General features: G+C 43.2%; 1 protein-coding gene across 4 annotated transcripts in view; it reads right to left on the reverse strand.

Annotated features, from left to right (window-relative positions):
* Positions 1 to 4635: 4635 nt before the first annotated feature.
* The window catches only part of SLC4A5 (solute carrier family 4 member 5), a 71882-nt gene continuing 56233 nt past the window's right edge, over positions 4636 to 20284 (reverse strand). For all 4 annotated transcript variants that reach the window (XM_069942630.1, XM_069942638.1, XM_069942621.1 and 1 more), the window contains 10 exons: positions 20072 to 20272; positions 19640 to 19753; positions 16852 to 17013; positions 16174 to 16352; positions 15120 to 15192; positions 13309 to 13377; positions 12318 to 12491; positions 12007 to 12162; positions 9738 to 9805; positions 4636 to 5180 (listed from right to left, as the gene is read on the reverse strand). In XM_069942630.1, the coding sequence (XP_069798731.1) occupies positions 5015 to 5180; positions 9738 to 9805; positions 12007 to 12162; positions 12318 to 12491; positions 13309 to 13377; positions 15120 to 15192; positions 16174 to 16352; positions 16852 to 17013; positions 19640 to 19753; positions 20072 to 20272 (1362 nt within the window). In that variant the 3' untranslated portion in view covers positions 4636 to 5014. The remainder of the gene's footprint in view (positions 5181 to 9737; positions 9806 to 12006; positions 12163 to 12317; positions 12492 to 13308; positions 13378 to 15119; positions 15193 to 16173; positions 16353 to 16851; positions 17014 to 19639; positions 19754 to 20071; positions 20273 to 20284) is intronic.

The following is a 20284-nucleotide window of genomic DNA, read 5'->3' on the forward strand; positions in this document are numbered from 1 at the left end:
TTGCACAAATCACAATAATATGCATCATTTTGGAAAAATCACAGCAAAGCTTAATGGAATATTTATCACACTTTGAATAAGAAAACACAGAAAAACTGCATGTAATGTTAACTGACCCCCAACCTACTTATGAGTCTCAGCAGCTCAGGCTGCCGACTGCTGCCCCCAGGGGATTAGAGCGGCCTGATTAGGGGAGCTGCAATGATGAGACCCCATCATGGGAAATGTAATCAACATTAGAGAATCAGTGTAGAAATCAATACAATGAATCAATATGGCTGAAACCCCATGCCTTCCATATCCATCCCAGAATTGTAAAGTGCTGTAGAGTAGGTTAGTGCTATTTAAACCAAATATTATTATTAAAGGACAAGTGCCATGAAAAACTATTTCCCAGTAATTGAAGCACATTACAAAGTTATATAACTCTGTAATATGCTTCAATCACCTATCTGCCTCCCTTCCCTGTCTTTTCCCCCCTCCACCCCCCACCAGGAAGTGTCCTGACTCACACAGACCTGATTACTGTCGTCACGGTCACCAAGCTCTTCTCTCAGCTCCTTCTCCTGTTACACCAGCCTCCCCCTCCCCTGCCTTGTCAGGTGACTCTGCTTGCTCAGCTTATCTTCTCTAGTGACATGACTCCTTCACTGAGTCCGGCAGCAGGAGAGAGGGTATGAGGGGAGGGGGGAGCTGCCTATGTGCCGGAGTCAGTGGGAGGGAAGATAAGCAAGTGATATGTGACAAGTGATGGCTTGCAGTTGTTCAGCCAATGGGAGCTGAGCAAGCCTGTCACCTGACAAGGCAGGGGAGGGGGAGGCTAGTGTAACAGGAGAAGGAGCTGAGAGAAGAGCTTGGTGACGGTGACAACAGTAATCAGGTCTGTGTGAGTCAGGACACTTCCTGGTGGGGGGTGGAGGGGGGGAAAAGACAGGGAAGGGAGGCAGATAGGTGATTGAAGCATATTACACAGTTATATAACTTTGTAATGTGCTTCATTTACTGGGAAAAAGTTTTTCATGGCACTTGTCCTTTAAAGGAGAAGTCCGGCCAAAATTAATTTTTGATGTGTTGTTACTTATGAAAAGTTATACAAATTTCTAATGTACATTAATTATGGGAAATGCACATATAGGGCTATTTCCCTTAATTTAGGAGATCAGGAAGTGTTAGAATTCTCTCAGATCCAGTGACGTCACGACGAAAGGTGTAATTCCTATGGAGTGTCCAGCAGGGGGCACTCTCTATATAGAAGTCTATGGGACTTTATTGTTTCTATGGATTTCTATGTAATATAATGTAATGTAGTGTAGTGTACAGTGCTTTATTGAATGAATACATCTATGGAATACTTTGGGGAGCAATTGTCCTTGCTCTCCAAAGTATTGCATAAATGTATTCATTCAATACATTAGGATATCACAGTAAGCCCGCCGATCCGCCGCCCGCCGATCCGCCACATTCCCGCCGATCCGCCGTATATACACTGAACTACAGCTCCCATCATCTGCTTATAGTATGAGCAGGTGATGGGAGCTGTAGCTGGGTTATGGCTGACTTGCCTGCGATGCCAATGCTTATGCCGCCGGGCGCAGGGGGAGCCGCTCAGTACACAGGAGCGCTCCCTCCTCCTCCTCCTTCCGGCATCCTTTCCCCTATAGCACTGCTGACTCCCCGCCTGGCCACCGCTCTCATATACCAACTCCCGATGCATCAGTGCTGACACCAGGAAGCATCGGGAGCCGGTATATGTGAGCGGAGAGCGGCGGCCAGGCAGGGAGTCAGCAGTGCTATAGGGAGAAGGTTCCCGGAAGAAGGAGGCGGAGGGGGGAGCGCTCCTGTGTCCTGAGCGGCTCACCCTGCGCCCAGCGGCATAAGCAGTGGCATCAGCGGCGGCAGGCAAGTCAGCCATAACCCAGCTACAGCTCCCGACACCTGCTCATACTATAAGCAGATGATGGGAGCTGTAGTTCAGTGTATATGCGGCGGATCGGCGGGAATGCGGCGGATCGGCGGGCTTACTGTGATATCCTAATATATTGAATGAGTACATTTATGCAATACTTTGGGGAGCAAGGACACTTGCTCCCCAAAGTATTTCATAGATGTATTCATTCAATAAAGCACTGTACACTACACTACATTACATTACATTACATAGAAATCCATAGAAACAATAAAGTCCCATAGACTTCTATATAGAGAGCGCCCCCTGCTGGACACTCCATAGGAATTACACCTTTCGTTGTGACGTCACTGGATCTGAGAGAATTCTAACACTTCCTGATCTACTAAATTAAGGGAAATAGCCCTATATGTGCATTTCCCATAATTAATGTACATTAGAAATTTGTATAACTTTTCATAAGTAACAACATATCAAAAATTAATTTTGGCCGGACTTCTCCTTTAAATAAAGCTGTGATCTTAACACCAAAAAAAGTATATTTTATAGTCTTTGTCTATTGTTGTTGGAGTTGTTTCAAGCGGAAGAGGTCCATCTCATATCCAAAAGTCATGTAGAAAACTTCTGTGATATGGCCATAAGCTGGTGGCCTGTAAGGTCATGATACAGGTCATGTACTCAGTCCACAGCCAGTGAATGTAATAGACACTCTCATGTGAACAGACATCTGCAGATTACAGGAACCGGTTGATCTGGATGGGGGTTTGCCATATAAACACTGCACACAGCCTGTCTGCAGATCATGGTTCATCTGAGGCTGCAATATGTAATGACCCTTATGTAACAGGAATATTATATTAGCATATGTTACACAACTTAGATACAGATTCTATCATTTCCTTTTTAATTTATGTCTGCACATAATGTATGATGGGTGGACTGTTAGTAGGTTTTATATTGTTAAATACCCAGACATACTGTGTCCTCACTCTATCCAGCATTAGGCTATGTTCACACCCTGTGACCCGGCCGGGTCAAGGAACGGCCGGTCTCAGAAAAGATCATCCCGGCCGGTACTGCAGTACCGGCTGGATGATCTTTAGCGCCGCTGAGTTTTGATGCGGGTACATCCGTGCGCACCCACATCAGAACTCCCCACTGCACACAAAAGAGCGTGCGGCCGGAGCCGCACGCTCCATTCTGTGAGCTGCCAGGGTTTTCTGTGGGCGCTATTCAGTGAAATAGCGACCGCAGAAAACTGACATGTCAGTTTCTCACAGCGCCGCTAGGGATCCCGGCTGGAGTGTATACCATGTGTCTACACTCCGGCCGGGATTACCTCAGCCTGCAGCACTACGTAAATACTGCAGAAATCGCAGCCTTTGTAACAGCGGGCGTGATTTCTACGGAACTTACGTAGTGTGAACATAGCCTTAGGAAGTAGCCAAAAAGTGGTTGTCCTGGTTATGCAAACCTTGTTTTCTAATAGAGTCCACAATGTTAAAGGGGTTATCCCAAGATTAAATGTTATCCTATATCAGTAGCGTAGCTACCATAGAGGCAGGGAAGGCGGTTGCTATGGGGCCCATGGAGGGAGGGGGCCCAGGGAAGATAAGAGCCTCCTGTGTCCTTTTGCTTAACCCCTTATGTACTGCAGTGTGTAAGTGACCCAGTGATATATATGGGAGGGGGGCCCCATACAGTTTTTTGCTATGGGGCGCCATGAATCCTAGCTATGCCTCTGTCCTATATGAGTGTCCTATAGTCCTATATCTGTTCTGAAAAATGATGTAGAAAACATGATTTTTTTTTTTAGCACAAGGCTGCAACAAAATGTGAAAGTGAAAGGGTCTGAAGACTTTCTGAACGCATTTAGAAATCTGATGTCTTTCAGTACTTATGAGCTGCTGAATGCCCTACAAGAAGTGGTGTATCCTTTCCAGTCTGACACAGTGCAGTGCCCAGAGCAGTAGTAGCAAATCCCCATAGAAAACCTCTCCTGCTCTAGACAGTTCCTGTCACGGACAGAGGTGGCAGTAGAGGGCACTGTGTCAGACTGGAAGGATACATCACTTCCTGCAGGACATACAACAGCTGATACGTACTGGAAGACTGGAGATTGTTTTCAATAGAAGTAAATTACAAATCTCTTGCACCAGTTATATATTTTCTTGGTGATCAGCCCCTTTCACATTTAATTCTCACCTTATCTAATACATAGTGTAACCTTGCTCAGGGGCATGGCAACTGGGGCCATTGGTGATCATCTCATCATCTGCGCTAATATTAATACCTGTAACATTACCAGCAAGAAGAACTGGACAGAGTCATAATGGGCTCAGAACACTATGAATAAGGGAAAAATCCATGTAGACCATCATTACATTTATTCCGGCCATCAATTATCATTACAGCAATTGATCTAATATGAAGAAGACACAACTATAGCTTTACACACTGAAATATACAATCATCTTCCATGTCATATAACTGTGGTATAAGCCGACTGTCGTGGACATACTTAAAGGGGTTATCCAGCCCTACAAAAACATGGGCGCTTTCCCACCTCTCTTGTCTCCAGATTGGGTGGGGTTTCAAACTCAGTTCCATTGAAGTAAATGGAGCCTAATTGCAAACCACACCTGAACTGGAGACGAGAGGGGGAAAAGTGGCCATGTTTTTGTAGGGCTGGATAACCCCTTTAAAAGAAATCCTCTTTCTCCATCCAGTACACTAATCTCCCCTCTATTATTTTACCGATAAGAGAGAGTGAGCAAGAACAGAAGGTTGAAAGTAATAAAATAAATAAGTCAACAGAAGAGAATTTCTATGGCACCCATGATCAGTGCTGCCCTAGGCAGGTGCCTACATTGCCTATACAGTAAGACCAGACCAGATGGAACGATTCTGGACCTGAAGTAGCCAGCGGCAGAGAACAGGTGGAGGATTTGCTTCTGTATAAAGAATTGCTTTGACCTTTTTAGGAAAACCATAAATCACAAAAGTCCTTTGTACATAGGCAGTGTCAGATGCCCTGGTGCCACATCCCATCCCAGTTCCAGGACGTGGAGGACGTTGTAGCCTGGCAGACGGGATCTGTTACCACTGCTATAAGGTGGTTTCACTGCCCCGATCTCTAGGATTCTTCTCTATGTCAGAGTCGTCATATTCGGAATCCATCTCGATCTTCACTTGTGGGACAGCGCTGGCTGCAGTTCTGGGATAGCTGATAGCCGGAGATGAAGGGCAGGAGATCTTCAGGTGCAGAGTAATGCTAAGGAGGGAAGATCAATAAGGAAAATCAAAGCTAATAGAAATATATGTGGTTAACTTAAAGGGGTAATACAGAATTTTAAAATGCACAGGTACTTTTTGGCAAAAAAACTGTTTCCAATTCACTTCAATTTAACTGAGCTGCAAAACCCACACCCATTTGGAGAGAGGTGCTGTTTCTGGAAGAAAGCAACTATGTTTTTGTAAGCCTGGATAACCCCTTTAACCGGTGAAAATTATTTTCTTTCAAATCAACTAGTTTCATAAAGTTATATAGATTTGTAATTTACTTCTATTTAAAAATCTCAAGTCTTAAAGTACTTATCAGCTGCTGTATGTCCTGCAGGAAGTGTTGTTCTCTCGTCAGTCTGACACAGTGCTCTCTGCTGAAATCTCTGTCTGAACACAGTGTCAGACTGGAAAGAATACACCACTTCCTGCAGGACATACAGCAGCTGATAAGTATGGGAAGACTTGAGATGTTTAAATAGAAGTAATTTACAAATCTATAGAACTTTCTGAAACCAGTTAATCTGAAACAAAAAGTTTTTCACCAGAGTACCCCTTTTAATGTGAATTCCTGTCAATTGTTATGTCTAGAGTAGAAGTGATGTGTAAATCCACTCATCTATAGTGTGGGTATCACTTGGAACAACATATACATAGTAATGTTAGTCATGTGTGTACAGTATATGGTAAGCTTTAGGTATTAGCTATTTCCTTAACACAAGACATTAATGTTAACATTTAAGGATTAGAAAATGTGTCTGTTACAAAACAGCACCACCCTGTGCATGGGTTGTGCCTGGTATTGCAGCTCAGCTCAATTGAAGTGAATTGGGCTAATCTGCAATACCACATACAACCTGTGGACAGGTGTGGCGCTGTTTGAGGTAAAAAGCATCCATCATTTTGTAATCCTGTACAACCCAACTTGGCCAATATCTGCTGAGACAAGAGCAGGACTCACTACAGTGCAATAATAATGAAGTCTTCCATACACTGACAGCAAACAGAGATCTTTACAGCGGTAATCAGGAGAAAGGAGTCAACGCAAAGAATGCATCACTGCATCTGGCATCAACATTGTATTGATCACGTGCGACCCACTTTCTTGTGATGCTTTTTTGAGCTGGAATAAGTGGGGCAAGGCCATCAAGAAGCACTGACTTATAGTTTATGTCACCTGTCTGGTGCAGTTCAATATTCCTCAGTAGATGAGCACTGACTTGGGTGCACAGAGCAGTGTAACTACACACCTCCGCACTGTAATTGTGCCAACATTGGTATATACAGTATGCTGAAAATACACTGGAAAGCTGCATAGCTTATATACAGTGTTTAATCCGTATATCTATAAAAATAGAAAACAAACTTCAAATGATAGACTGGTGACTGCTCATCCGCTAAAGTGCCCGAAAAGTAGAATGCATTAAAGGGGTACTCCGGAAAAATGTTTTTTTTTTTCTTTCAAATCAATAGGTGTCAGAAAGTTATAAAGATTTGTAATTTACTTCTATTTAAAAATCCCAAGTCTTCCCGTACTTATTAGCTGTCGTATGTCCTGCAGGAAGTGGTGTATACTTTCTAGTCTAACACAGTGCTTTCTGCTGCCACCTCTGTCCATGTCAGGAACTGCCCAGAGCAAGAGAGGTTTAATATAGGGATTTTCTGCTGCTCTGGAAAGTTCCTGACACAGAGATGGCAGCAGAAAGATCTGTGTCAGACTGGAAAGAATACACCACTACCTGCAGGACATACAGCAGCTGATAAGTACTGAAAGACTTGAGATTTTTAATTAAAAGTAACATGCAAATCTATATTACTTTTTGACACTCGTTAATTTAAAATAACAAAAAAAGTCGCTGGAGTACTCCTTTTACATTGTAGTTTCACAATTCTGCCAGGTCGCTGCATGCCATCATTTTTCTGTCCTCTCAAATCCTGCAAAGTTAACCACGCACCAGAAGGAAACCCAATGGACCCCACTGAATTTAAAGAGGTACTCTAGGCTGGGGTTATTTTTAGGGTATGGCCGGGGAGGGGGTGGATATAGAGGCTGCCGGTCACTTACCTCCCGGATCGCGCCACCACGTTCTCCTGTCCGGCTGCTGCTTCCTGGTCTGAGCTGCGGCTTGAGACGTGACGTCTCAAGGCAGCTCAGCCATTTAGCAGCCGAGGTGGGACTCCACTACGACCGCTAAATGACTGAGCTGCCTTGAAACGTCACGTCTCAAACCACAGCTCAGACCAGAAGGCGACAGCAGGACAGGAGAACGGGGCGGCGCGATCCGGGACCCGGCGCTGGAACCGGAGAGGTAAGTTTACTTACATGCTGCAACACAAAAAAAAGGTTAACAAACAGAAGACAAAGAAATCTCTGCACTGATAACCCACTGACCTCTGTTCTAGCTGCCTGCCTAGTTGGAAAATGTTTAGAGCTCCGTGCTGAGTTCAGGGGTTATCAGTGTACCAGCAGTAAAGCAGATATCTCCTTGTCTTCTGAACTTTGGGTCACTTACACACTGCAGTAAATTAGGGGTTAAGCAAAAGGTAGTCTGCTCCAGCACCTATGTAGTTAACCATAAGGGTGCCGATCAGGGGCGTAACTAGTAATGGCTGGGCCCTATAGCAAATTTTTGATTGGGGCCCCCATTCCCGACTGACCACTCAGCCATCAAGTCTAGTTATAACTGCAAGGGCTCTTCAGGAGTGCTTGCCGTTAAAGGGACATTTGCAGAACCTGGGAGGCCCGCTTGGCCACCTAATAGGAGGCCCAGTGTATTTCAGGAACAGGCAACAGGGCCCCCTGATGTGGTGGGCCCCATAGCAGCTGCTATGGCTGCCACAGTGGTAGTTACGCCCCTGGTGCCGATCTATCCGTGGGTCATGTTAAAGTGAATGTACCTGATGGTACATTCACTTTAAGTTGACTAGTCCTACAAGTATAAAGCCCCTATTCCACGGGTTGGTAAGAGGAGCAAACGAGCGCTCTCAGCGCTCGTTTGCTCCTCGTTCCCCGGTCGCTGCCGCCGCGATTGTACGCGGCGGCAGCTAGCGGGAGGGGCGGCGGGGAGCTGCGGGGGGGGGCTGCCCAGGTGATCGCTGATCGCCCAGGCAGCCCATAGGATATAGCAGCATCTGCTGCCGATGCTCCTATTCAACGGAGCGACGGCAGAAGATCGCTGCTATATCAGTCGCTTGTTGAAAAACAAGCGACTGCAACGATCAGCCGACATGAACTCTATTCCACGGGACGATTATCGTCCGTAGCGGCCGATATCGGCCGAATACGGAGGATAATCGTTCCGTGGAATAGGGCCTTAACTATGTTAGTTGAGATGAGACTACCCCTAATAGTGAGAGATACTTGGCCTGAAATGTAACATTAACCAATAGGTGATGTAAAGTAAGATAAGTGTCTGAAGATGCAACAAATATGGTGTACAGTATAGGCCACTGTGATAAATGTGGTGCGCTTGAGGACTGCCTGATCTAAGCTTACACTGTAACTATGAGAGAGGATTACTCAATCTGCCCGGTATTCTTGGCCGCACACAGGAGATGTACAAAGCAGATGCCAGACATACAATCCCTACTGCACAGTTCTTTGAATGCAGATGTAAGCAGATATTACATTCTCAATAACCTCTGTGACCGGACCATGACTAACAAACTATGGTGTATGCTGTGTTCACAGTCTTTTATGGAGGATGATGCATATCAGGCTGCAATTCTCAAATGTCTTGGACCATTAATGCACCAACATCTCATCTTCTTTTACTAAAAGCACCAAAATAAACTGAATTTTTACAGCTATAAAACAGCCAAAAACAAGCACCAGCACCACACGTATTATTATAGCTGTTATAATTGTGGCCTTAAAGGGAATCTGTTACTAGGTTTATGCTGCAGTAAATGAGGGCAGCATAAACTAGTGTCAGAAATGCTGGAGAGATCAGTGTATTACTTACATCATTCTGTCCAGCCGTTCTCCTAATATGTAGGAGAATGAGCTTTGTACTGCCCCACTCCCTCCACCCTCCACTCTCCAGATGTCTATCTATACTGTATATATACACAGTATAGATAGACAACTGCCAACCAGCAGCTGGTGGGCAGAGGGAGCTGGTGCTTATGAATATCCAGGACTACTGAGCTCATGCACATAATGGAGAGGAATGCTTATTGTCCATGTTAGTCAGGAGGATATCTCTGGATCAGCTGCACAGAACAATGTAAGTGATACATCATTCTGTGCAGCTTCTCTGTCACTAGTTTATACTACCCTGAGATAGGACAGGGCCATCATAACAGCATTATGGACCCCTGGGCAGAGCTGTGAACTGCCCCCTTTCCCGCTGACCAAACCCCCCAACCTTGTGACCCCTCCCACCTTCCTGGCCACACCCAAAGCCACCCTACTCCTTCCCCGGACTCAGCATACAATGTCCATTTTTACATCCATTATTTCATTCCAATAAATTCCTCTGTGTTCAGTGACAGTTTACATGTGGTGTGAACACAGCCTTAAAATGTGCCTTAAGTTTACACCCACCTGCGATCCATATCAGATCCATTTGCAGAGGAGTCTGAATGCAGCGCCCCCGGATGGCCACTTCTCTCCTATATAAAAGCAGAAGCAAGTTAGCAGATTATCTATAAAATCAGGGCTGTACGGCTGCAGAGAGCGGGTATGATGCTGCCCTATGGCTGGGATTACACATAGCAGTAGTATGCCGCATGTGATTCATCAAGGTTCTTAGCCGTGTGGTTTCCATGGATGAAATATGGCAGAAACAACGGCTCACATTTAGGGTGCGTTCACACCTACAGGATCTGCAGCTGATTTTCTGCAGCAGATTTCAGTTAAATAACTGAACACAGCATCAAATCTGATGCTGTGTTCAGTTATTTAACTGAAATCTGCTGCAGAAAATCAGCTGCAGATCCTGTAGGTGTGAACGCACCATTAAGAAGGTTATCCAAGATTTACAAACATGGCTGCTTTCTTTTAGAAACAGCACCACACTTGTCCCCGGGCTGTGTGGGAGTTTTGCAGCTCAGTTCCATTGAAGTGAATGGAGCTGAATTGTAATACCACACATAACCTGAGGACAGGGGTGGTGCTTTTTTAGCAAGAAAGTAGCTGTATTTTTTTATAATGCTGGATAATCCCTTTAAAAATCATGGGGCCATAAAAGCACAGTAAAAAAAAAAAAAAAAAGACCAGTCGCAGTAAATTGAATGCAGTTTTAATTACACACGTGAACCCGGCCTAAAGGAGCACTCTGAATGAATCACTAGTTATATCCAGACAAAAGCTCTAGTGCTCTGCCTCACCCCTATGTATGACTATGTATGAGTATGTAGGTGAAATGTAGAGCAGTGTATCTATTATATATAGCACTAAATGTACAGTCCGTTTGTGTCCGTCACATGACCAGGACAGATCATTGTCCACTGCAAGAGAACGATGAAGGTTCCTAATGACAGCAAGCAGTGATCTAGAAAATTTCAGGCGTTTTCAATAAACAATATTCGCTCAATATGGAATACCCTTCTTATGTGCTTCCTATACACACTGTCATATACATGTGGACATCCTCTTGTATACATGATTGTATGGCTGCCATAGTATGAACACATTTTTGCCCAAATACTGACAGCTGTCAGTTCGGATCATGAGACCCATAATACAGATATAAAAAATGCATCTATCTTATACCTGTGAGACGTCACGCCCCATCCTGATGGGCCCTATATGCTTTATGTATGTCTTTTTTGTGTGTTTTTCATGCGATTATAAAATGCACTGGAAAAAAACTCTCCATATACCATAATTTATGAATAGGACATACGTTCTATTTATCTATTGTGATAAATGAAATATTTTTTCTATGTGAGACAATGATCTATGTAATGATAGGTGTACAGACCTTATAATAGAGAAGACGCTCATTGAATGCTATGCGTGTTATAGTGTTACAATGTCGCCATACTGGTTTAATGCAAAGATAAGTGATGATTGAGGTTTGTAGTCATTATAGTCTGTTTTAAAAAATATATATTTTATTATATGTGTATTATTCCCCCAAATGCATAGGTTTTTATAGGAATATGAATAAAGACTTATTTTAAAGAGGCTGCAGAAATCTATGAAATCATCACCCATAGGTACCTAGGTGTCTCTCACACACTTTAAATCTGAGACTGGATGGTGCTGATGTCCACTTTTCCTAGTTTTTGACATGTACCATATGTATTCAGCTTCTGCAACTTTGTAAGTCTTGCAGAATATGCATTTGCAAGGTAAAGAGGTGTTTTACTGTCTTCAAGGAGATTTTGATTTAAATGTAGTGTACTTCATGCTATGAAATCCTTAATGTTTGCCCAGTTTAACTTGTGTGTACTGAACTAGGATTAGATTCTTCATGTGACCTCAAATACTTCAGCAGAACTTGGCAAAAGACTGGCTCTATATTTATATGGGTAAACACAGCGCCACCTGGTGGCAATTTACTAAAATTACTCAATTCCTCAACTGCAGCCTCTGGTATGTACAGTAAATGTGCTGAGAAGTGGATTTTACTCTAAGAACTCTTGACTATGGACTAAATAGCTGAAAACATATGCACTGTTTGCCTGGTGCAAGTGATTAGCTTTAAAGTCACCCCTAAATGGGGTTGTCTGCTGGGTCAGTCAATCCACCGGCTTGTTGTTTTTTTTTACCAATATCTAACGTAATGTACGTTCCTAATGTATATGGCCCCTATAGATAGTTATCAAAGATCATCATCAACATCTTCACACTTATCCAGCCTTACCTCATCACTATCCACCTCATCTTTCCCTTTCTTCTTCTTGCTCTTATCTTCCTCCTTTTTCTTTTCTTTTTCTGGTAATATGTCATCCAACCAGGCCAGGTCATGTTGGCTGAACACCCAGTCCAGCATCTTTCTCACCATCATGAGGCCAAGGATCTTTGAAGAAATCAGAAACAGAGGCCCAAGCTAGGATTCATCCATGACTTGTCTGCTATACTCCTCTTTACACTTTATATTGTATTCTACAAATGAGACATGATACCCTACAAGCAGCACTAGACTGATCTATAGACTCCACATATGTTTCTCACCATGACGGGGAAGATAATGGCAGCGACCGTAGACTTAAGAACCCAGAGAACAGCAAGACAGATAATCTGGACAAGGGTGAAGAGATGGACTCGCCGCAGAGGAACATGCCGGAGATATGCATAGTCAGGCTGGTGCTTTGCAGGCATCATGAAGAGCTTACAGCGATCCCAGAACTGGCGAGAAATAACATTGGATATATTTCTATTTTTCACTATAATGCAATGTGTTCACAATTATTACTATATACATCGTGGGTCTCCAATCTGCGGCCCTCCAGCTGTTGCAAAACTACATTTCCCATCATGCCTGGAGAGCCAAATCCAAATCTTTAGCTGTCCAGGCATGATGGGAGTTGTGGTTTAGCAACAGCTGGAGGGCCGCAGTTTGGAGACCCATGATATAGATCATATAGATCCTGCTCTTCAAAATACAGAACTTGTCAGACCTAGTATAACCCAATACTATACCATAGCTAAGCAATGTCTTTGTGTACTGGCATGACAAACCCCTAAATGACATGTCACAGGACCTTTGTACAGATCTGTGGTCATATATACTAAGTACAGTTATGTCCAGACACCATGTCATGACTAAGTGCAATAAACAGGAGGTCACACTGACAAATATCATGGGAGCCATGACTTTAATCTGCATTTCCTCATTTTAATAGGTACAATTAGTTCTGATGGTTGTAAGAAGATGTATGTTACTGCTCCATCAAATACTGTCAACTGTCTACCCACTATCTCTAATATGTTAGTCTATCTTCATGCACTGTGTGAATATAAAGGCATTTTGGCAATATAATAACTGGACTTAATAGGGTGAGCTGGCTGTAGTTTCATACCTTTTTTTGTATAACCAACATACATATGCAAATACACATCCAAAATTCATAGCCCAGGGTGCAATTTCTATGCTATACTCCCTAGAGCAATAGAGAAAATATCTCCATATTAGAATGAATGTATTGTATCCCACATTTCCCACCTGGATTCCATTGAGTGATGCAACACCCATATACAGAAAAATGCCATACAGGACAGGCATCGGAATGTACTAAAAAATAAAAAAGAACATAATGTAAGTTATCATAACTACAACTATTATTTGCAATAGATCTTTTTTTTGTGAGTGTATAAAAGATGCCAGAAACACATAGCTGAACTAGTGGCCGAATAGTGTGCATGGCTACGTTCACACATTGTAAATTTTCTATAACTCACGTCCGTTGTTGCCGATGTGCAACAACGGCCGCGATTAGAAAAAAAATGTACGTTGCAATGCAGTCAATGGAATCCCGGACGGAGTGTATACACATAGGGGGAGATTTATCAAACATGGTGTAAAGTGAAACTGAGTCAGTTGCCCCTAGCAACCAATCAGATTCCACCTTTCATTCCTCACAGACTCTTTGGAAAATGAAAGGTGGAATCTGATTGGTTGCTAGGGGCAACTGAGCCATTTTCACTTTACACCATGTTTGATAAATCTCCTCCATAGTATACACTCGGGCCGGGATCCCTAGCGGCTGCAGGAAAAGCTGACATGTCAATTTTGTGCAACCACTATTCATTGAATAGCGGCCACACAGAACTGTAAGTTCACACAATGGAGCGTGCGGCTCCGGCAGGACTCTCCATTGTGTACTATGGTTTATTGCAATGTGGGCACACACAGATGGGCCCGCATCCCTTTTCAGCACAAATGAAGTTCTGTGACCCGACCGGTGTTTTACAGCGTGTGAAGGCGGCCTAAAACTTTATTGGTATTCTAAAAATGCACAATGTATTGCGCGTATAGCAGGAGGACCAGATAGATGTTTATGCACCTTATTTCACATAATGGAAATGGCATGACCTAGTGACCCCTTCACCCTTTTTGATGATAATTAGAACAATGCTTATGGTTCTAGCAAATGGGGGACCAACACACTACAATATATAAAGGCTGCCTTATAGGGGTATTCCACTCAAACGTAACTTTTCATATGTTGCTGTTCATGGCAAAATGACAATTAATTCCATAGTTTTTATCATCTATTCAGTCTCCTTCTCCCAGTTCTCAGCTGCTGTTTTCTGGTGGAGACTCAAAAAACTGTGTGAGCTTTTCTCTCTGTCTCCCCCTCCTCCCTTCTGAGACAGCTGATGTAAACAAGGCCCTGGCAGGCTGTATCTGCAACTTTGTAGCTTCTTTGTAATCCTGGAAGGATAATCTGAGGTCAAGTTGCTGATGAACTCACTGTGATTATCCCTCCCAGCATTACAAAGAAGCTACAAAATTGCAGATAAAGCCAGTCAGGGAGTTTACATCAGCTGTTTCAGAAGGGAGGGGGGAGGAGGAGGAGACGGAGAGAAAAGCTCACACAAAGTTTTTTTGTGTCTCCACCAGAAAGCAGCAGCTTAGAACTAGGAGAAGGAGACTGAATAGATAATAACAAGTAATAATGATCCTCCTGGTTCTCCTCTTACAGATGCTGGGGGAGAGAAGAGCCCAGCTTGTTGGATCTCAGATTCCCGATTTATTAATTAGGGTGATTGGCAGTGATGGCTGTCGACAGCTATCCCATGCATACAGTTACCTTTTTATTTACAGTCTATACAGAAAGATTATAGATCTTGCTATGGGTCACTGTGTTCTTTTTGGATTAAAATGATTTTTATAAAAACAAACAAATATATTAAATGAATATCTATAGGGTGAAAGTGAGTGCCACTCCAGATCTGCTATAATGATCCAGTATTACTATTAAGAGGCTTTTTCTTCAGTGAATGGGGTATGAGATATGAGACACAATCTACCTTAAGTACAGGAGCCAGGAAGACTGAGATCCCAGTGAGGACAAATACTATAATTCCTGTCACTCGTTGTTCCCTGGTAAAAGAATAAGAAAGAAGAATAAGAAATATAGAATAAAACGTTCAGTTCTAACAGTGTGGTTCATTAACCTTTACTGCACATGTCTTATGGGGATCCAGCTCATCAAATGGAGCAGTGCATGTACTTTCTAAATCCTATAAAATCTTGATAGATTCTTGTCACCTTTCTTAAAGGATTTCCTTTTCAGAACTTAAATTAATGACCTGCCCTTTAAATAGGCCATCAGTATTAGATTGATTGAGACTCCTGGCAGACTTCTATCTGCTGACTCAAATAGCTATGGTGCTAAGTCAAGCACTATAATCTCTTCATTACTAGGCACAGCGCCATATATTTTTTAGTGGATGTGCTTGGTATTGCAGCTTACAGCAGCTCAGTCCCATTTGAATGAATATAAACCTCCCTCCCCCAGGCAGGATGCTCTTATGAGGTAGTTAACCCTCCCCCCCCCAGCATGTCCCTAGTAGGTATCTAACCCCCCTCCACCAGCATGCCCCTAATGGGTAGTTATCCCCCCACCAGCATGCCCCTAGTAAGTAGTTAAGCCCCCTCCCCCAGCATGCCTCTAGTAGGTAGTTAACCCTCTTCCACAGCATGTCCCTAGTAGGTTGTTAACCCACCCACTCTCCCCAGTATGCCCCTAGTAGGTAGTTAACCCTCCTCCACCAGCATGCCCCTAGTAGGTAGTTAATCCCCCTCCACCAGCATGCCCCTAGTAGGTAGTTAACCCCCCTCTCCCCAGTATGCCCCTAGTATGTAGTTAACCGCCCCCCCCTCCCAGTATGCCACTCATATCACCCTATGAAATGTACGTACAGGAGCAGTAATTTACCTCTGGACTCCCTGTACCGGTACGGAAATGAATGGTGATGCGTACATTGTATATCTATACTCCTGAAGGACATGTACCCATCACTGAGATAAACTGCTCTATGTACATAGTCAAGACATAGTCATAGTCAAGTTTCTACCTACCTCACACCCAAAAACTGTGGTTGTTCTCCAGGGGCGCTGGTCTCTGTCTCCATCTTTAAGCTATCAATATGAGCAATGGAGATGACGGTGGCTGCCACGTACCAAGGCAAACCCATGAAGGAGCAAACAGCCATAAGAATGCCAACCCAGAAGAGATCTAGATGATAGCCGCAGGCTTTCTAAAAAGGTAAAAAAAATTTTTTTATTATATTGGACCCACTATTCTACACAAACTACACTTGCCCACTATTTATTGGTGAGTCCATTTGTCAGTTTTCATCATATTTCTACCAGATATCAATCCTAGGTGCAGTTGAAGTCATTGAGTCCTGAGTGACAACTGACCACCACTGGGGGGCAGTACAGCTCCCACCGACTCCTACAGGCAGTTTAACCACTGAAGTTATCTCACTATGTAGAGCAGGGATGGGGAACCTTGGCTCTCCAGCTGTAGCAAAACTACAACTTCCATCATGCTTGGACAGCTAAAGCTTTGGCTGTCCAGGCATGATGGGAGTTGTAGTTTTGCAAAAGCTGGAGAGCCAAGGTTACCCATCCCTGATATAGAGGTATAAGTACACAATACAAAGCTTTCACACCACAAGCAAGTGTCAATAAAATACCTACTGGCTGGTAATGAAAGAGATAACAAGAAAAGACTAATATTCCGTCTCCTACCCTTAGCTTATGCTCCTTCCGGTTGACTATGACGGCTGTAATCTGCTCGTCCATGAAGATCAGAATTGTCACCAACAGAGCAGGTAATGCGCTGGCCAGATAAATCCACCAAGGATTCTTCCCGAATGGGAAGACAAACCAGCCGCGATCTGGTCTCGTTGGCTAGGGAAAGAATGGAGTGAATAGATGTTCAATGCCTATTCATGTCTAAGTGTTATAGAATTAATGTTCAATCCTATGAATGTTTTTTTTTATTGTTATTCAATCAGAAACTGAAGAAAACTTTATCCTGGCATATAAAGGGGGTCATACTATTCCACCAGAGCCCATTTATGGGGCAAGATTCTCATACAATGGTCCAAAAGAAGGCAACTCCATTAGTTTTGTATAGATAGGCCCGAGGAACCCTAGTCAGACAATCTATATAAATCTATTGACAATTACTGATCTATTAAAAAACTAAGTGATCTGTACATTGGACCATACATTGGACTAAGGCTGGGTTCACACTACGTTTTTGCAATCAGATTTTTTTTATCTGTTTTTGCAAAAATCGGATTGGAAAAACGGATGCATCCGTTTTTTTTTAACATACATAAGAATGTAGCTGACCTTTTTTTTGGGTATGTTAAAAAAACATGCAGTTCGTTCTTTATAATGGAAGTCACCGGAAAAACGGATCAAAACGGATGCACACAAATGCATCTGTTTTTTCATTCATTTATTTGCAAAAAAAAAAACAGATTGCAAAAACATAGTGTGAACCCAGCCTTATCCAAACCTACTGGAATATCTCAGCTGTGTCTCTGATCTTGTTGGTGGCGCTGGTCCAAGGATGGAACCATAGTATATTAGATCTTAGTTACCAATAGGAAATATCCTTATGCGATCAAACATCAGAAAATAATTGGATCCTTTATGGAATTTAAGTTTTTTTTTTAGGTTCAGATAGCTTGGTGATCCTTTAGTCCTGTTTAGTTGCTTATGTAATGAATACCGAACCCCAGACCCCTAGTGGACATAGGTATATTGCTAATGGACGGAAAGTTCTCATTGTGAGTAATGGAGTAAAACCATGACATGAAGGTTTCTAAAGGCCCAGCATCCTCTCGTATCAAAGTCTTTACCTTAAACTCAGTAGGCACTTGAAGTTTAGGAGTATTTAATCCAGACAGCATGTCCAGACCAACAAAGATTAGAATGGACACAAAGATTGAGAAGTCGCTAATAAGTTTACGGAGCTTAAGAATGAAGCATGTACAGAGGAAGAGAAGAGGAAGAAGGTTAGAAAAAGAGTTAGAAAAGACAATAAGTGGTCAATCTATTCAGTGCAATAAATGCAACATCTATCTGCCTGTCAGTCTATATCTTGCACAGTAATACATTGCACTCCTTACAGTAGGCTTACATTAAACAGGAAGGTAAGAGTTAGGGTGGGTTCACACTACGGAATTCTCGCGGAGAAACTCCGCGGAATTCTGCAGTATGTCCGCGCGCACGTCCGCGCGCCTTTCCGCCAGCTCCATAGACACCATTCTATAGGCTGGCGTATTCCGCTATCCGCCGAAAGAAGTGACATGTCACTTCTTTCGGCGGATAGCGGAATAAGCCGGCCCATAGAATGGTGTCTATGGAGTTGGCAGAAAGGCGCGCGGACGTGCGCGCGGACATACTGCAGAATTCCGCGGAGTTTATCCCACTTTAACCCACCCTTAAAGGGGAACTCTGGCATGTTTTTAAATTTAATTTATTTTCAAATCAGCTGGTGTCAAAAAGTTATTTAGATTTGTAATTTACTTCTATTTAAAAATAGCAAGTCTTCCAGTACTTATCAGCTGCTGTATGTCATGCAGGAAGTAGTGTATTATTCCCAGATTGACATGGTACTCTCTGATGCAACCTCTGTCCATGCCAGGAACTGTCCAAAGCAGGAGAGGTTTTCTATGGGGATTTACTACTGCTCTGGACAGTTTCTGACAAGGACAGAGGTGGAAGCAGAGAGCACTGTGTAAGGCTGAAAGGAATACACCACTTCCTGCAGGATATATAGCAGATTATAAGTACTAAAAGACTTAAAGCATAACCGTCATGTTTTTTTTATTGCAGAAATAAGTAGTATAAGCGATTTTAAGAAACTCTGTAATAGGTTTCATCAGCCAAAAAAGCCTCCTTCTGTACTCAAGAAGCAATTTCCCAGCCTCCCCCCCTGACTTCTTATCTGTGCATTATCAGGCAAACACGTCTTCATTACAGAAAAGCCAGTGAAGACGGGTTCTGCTCTCTCCATTGTAAGCCTATGAAGGGGGGAGGGGCTGAGGGAGATGAGGGAGCAGGAAGAGGTGACATGAAGGTCAGCTGTTTGTAGACTGGGCAGCTAAAACGCTAAATTCAGGTGTCAGAAAGGTCAGTGCTTATCTATGAACTTACTGAGAGAAGATTGCAGGGTGTTGTGCTGTGCAGGACTGCTCCGTGCTCAGTCACTCCTAACAGCCCCTCCCCTCTCCATAGCCACATAATGGAGACAGAAATCCTGCTTCATTTGATGTGAGGGGGGAGGCTGGGAGATTGCTTTTTCAGTACAGAAGGAAACTCTTTTAGTACATAAAACCTATTACAGAGTTTCTTAAAATCGCTTGTCCTGTTGATATTTAATGTTTTCAGAAAAATGACCCTGAAATGACAGTTACGCTTTAAGACTTTTTAAACAGAATACTTTTTCAGATTTTTTTTTCCCCCAGTGGAGTTTCCCTTTAAGGATTGACATGTATGTAGACACCAGAGGGCCAACCTTAATTTCACTAGGAACATGCAATTTTGGGGTCTCCAGCTCAAAATACGCATCCACACCACAGAAGAAGAGGATTGCGACGACAATGGCAAAATCAGACACCAGGGTACGGAGCTGAGGAAACAGGGAAAAGGGCGGTTAACAGGAATCCCATGACTGAAGGGTCAACACGATACAAACAGAGAAGAGTAGGTGCTCCACCAGACAAAACAGCATACAATACAGTTACAAAAACGTGTTCCATTTATTATGAACACCTTAAGACTACTATAGGGCCTGTGGGCATATAAGACCCATTTCAGGTTGAGTTTCTCTTCATTGTAAATGAAGGATGTAATAGATCTCAATAGAAGTAAAACAGCCATGAATGAATAGGATTTCATGCTACTCTATATTCCCCATTGTGGAAAACAAAAGCCGAGGTCTCCCTACCTTGGTGGGAAAGTATCGGCTGAACTTGAATTTCTTCAATGTTAAGGTCATGGAATAGGTCCCGAAGAAAAGGATGAAGGACATGAGCGCCAGGTCAGGCACGTAGTTACACGAGTTCCCCAGCAGGCTGCCTCCATACTTCAGACACTCCTTCATACTCAGCTGGCTCCAGTCCAAGGCTGTGTTATTCATGGCATTGTACTTGGAATTCAT

The sequence above is a fragment of the Dendropsophus ebraccatus genome, chromosome 1, assembly GCF_027789765.1.
Source record: "Dendropsophus ebraccatus isolate aDenEbr1 chromosome 1, aDenEbr1.pat, whole genome shotgun sequence".
Lineage (NCBI taxonomy): Eukaryota > Metazoa > Chordata > Amphibia > Anura > Hylidae > Dendropsophus > Dendropsophus ebraccatus.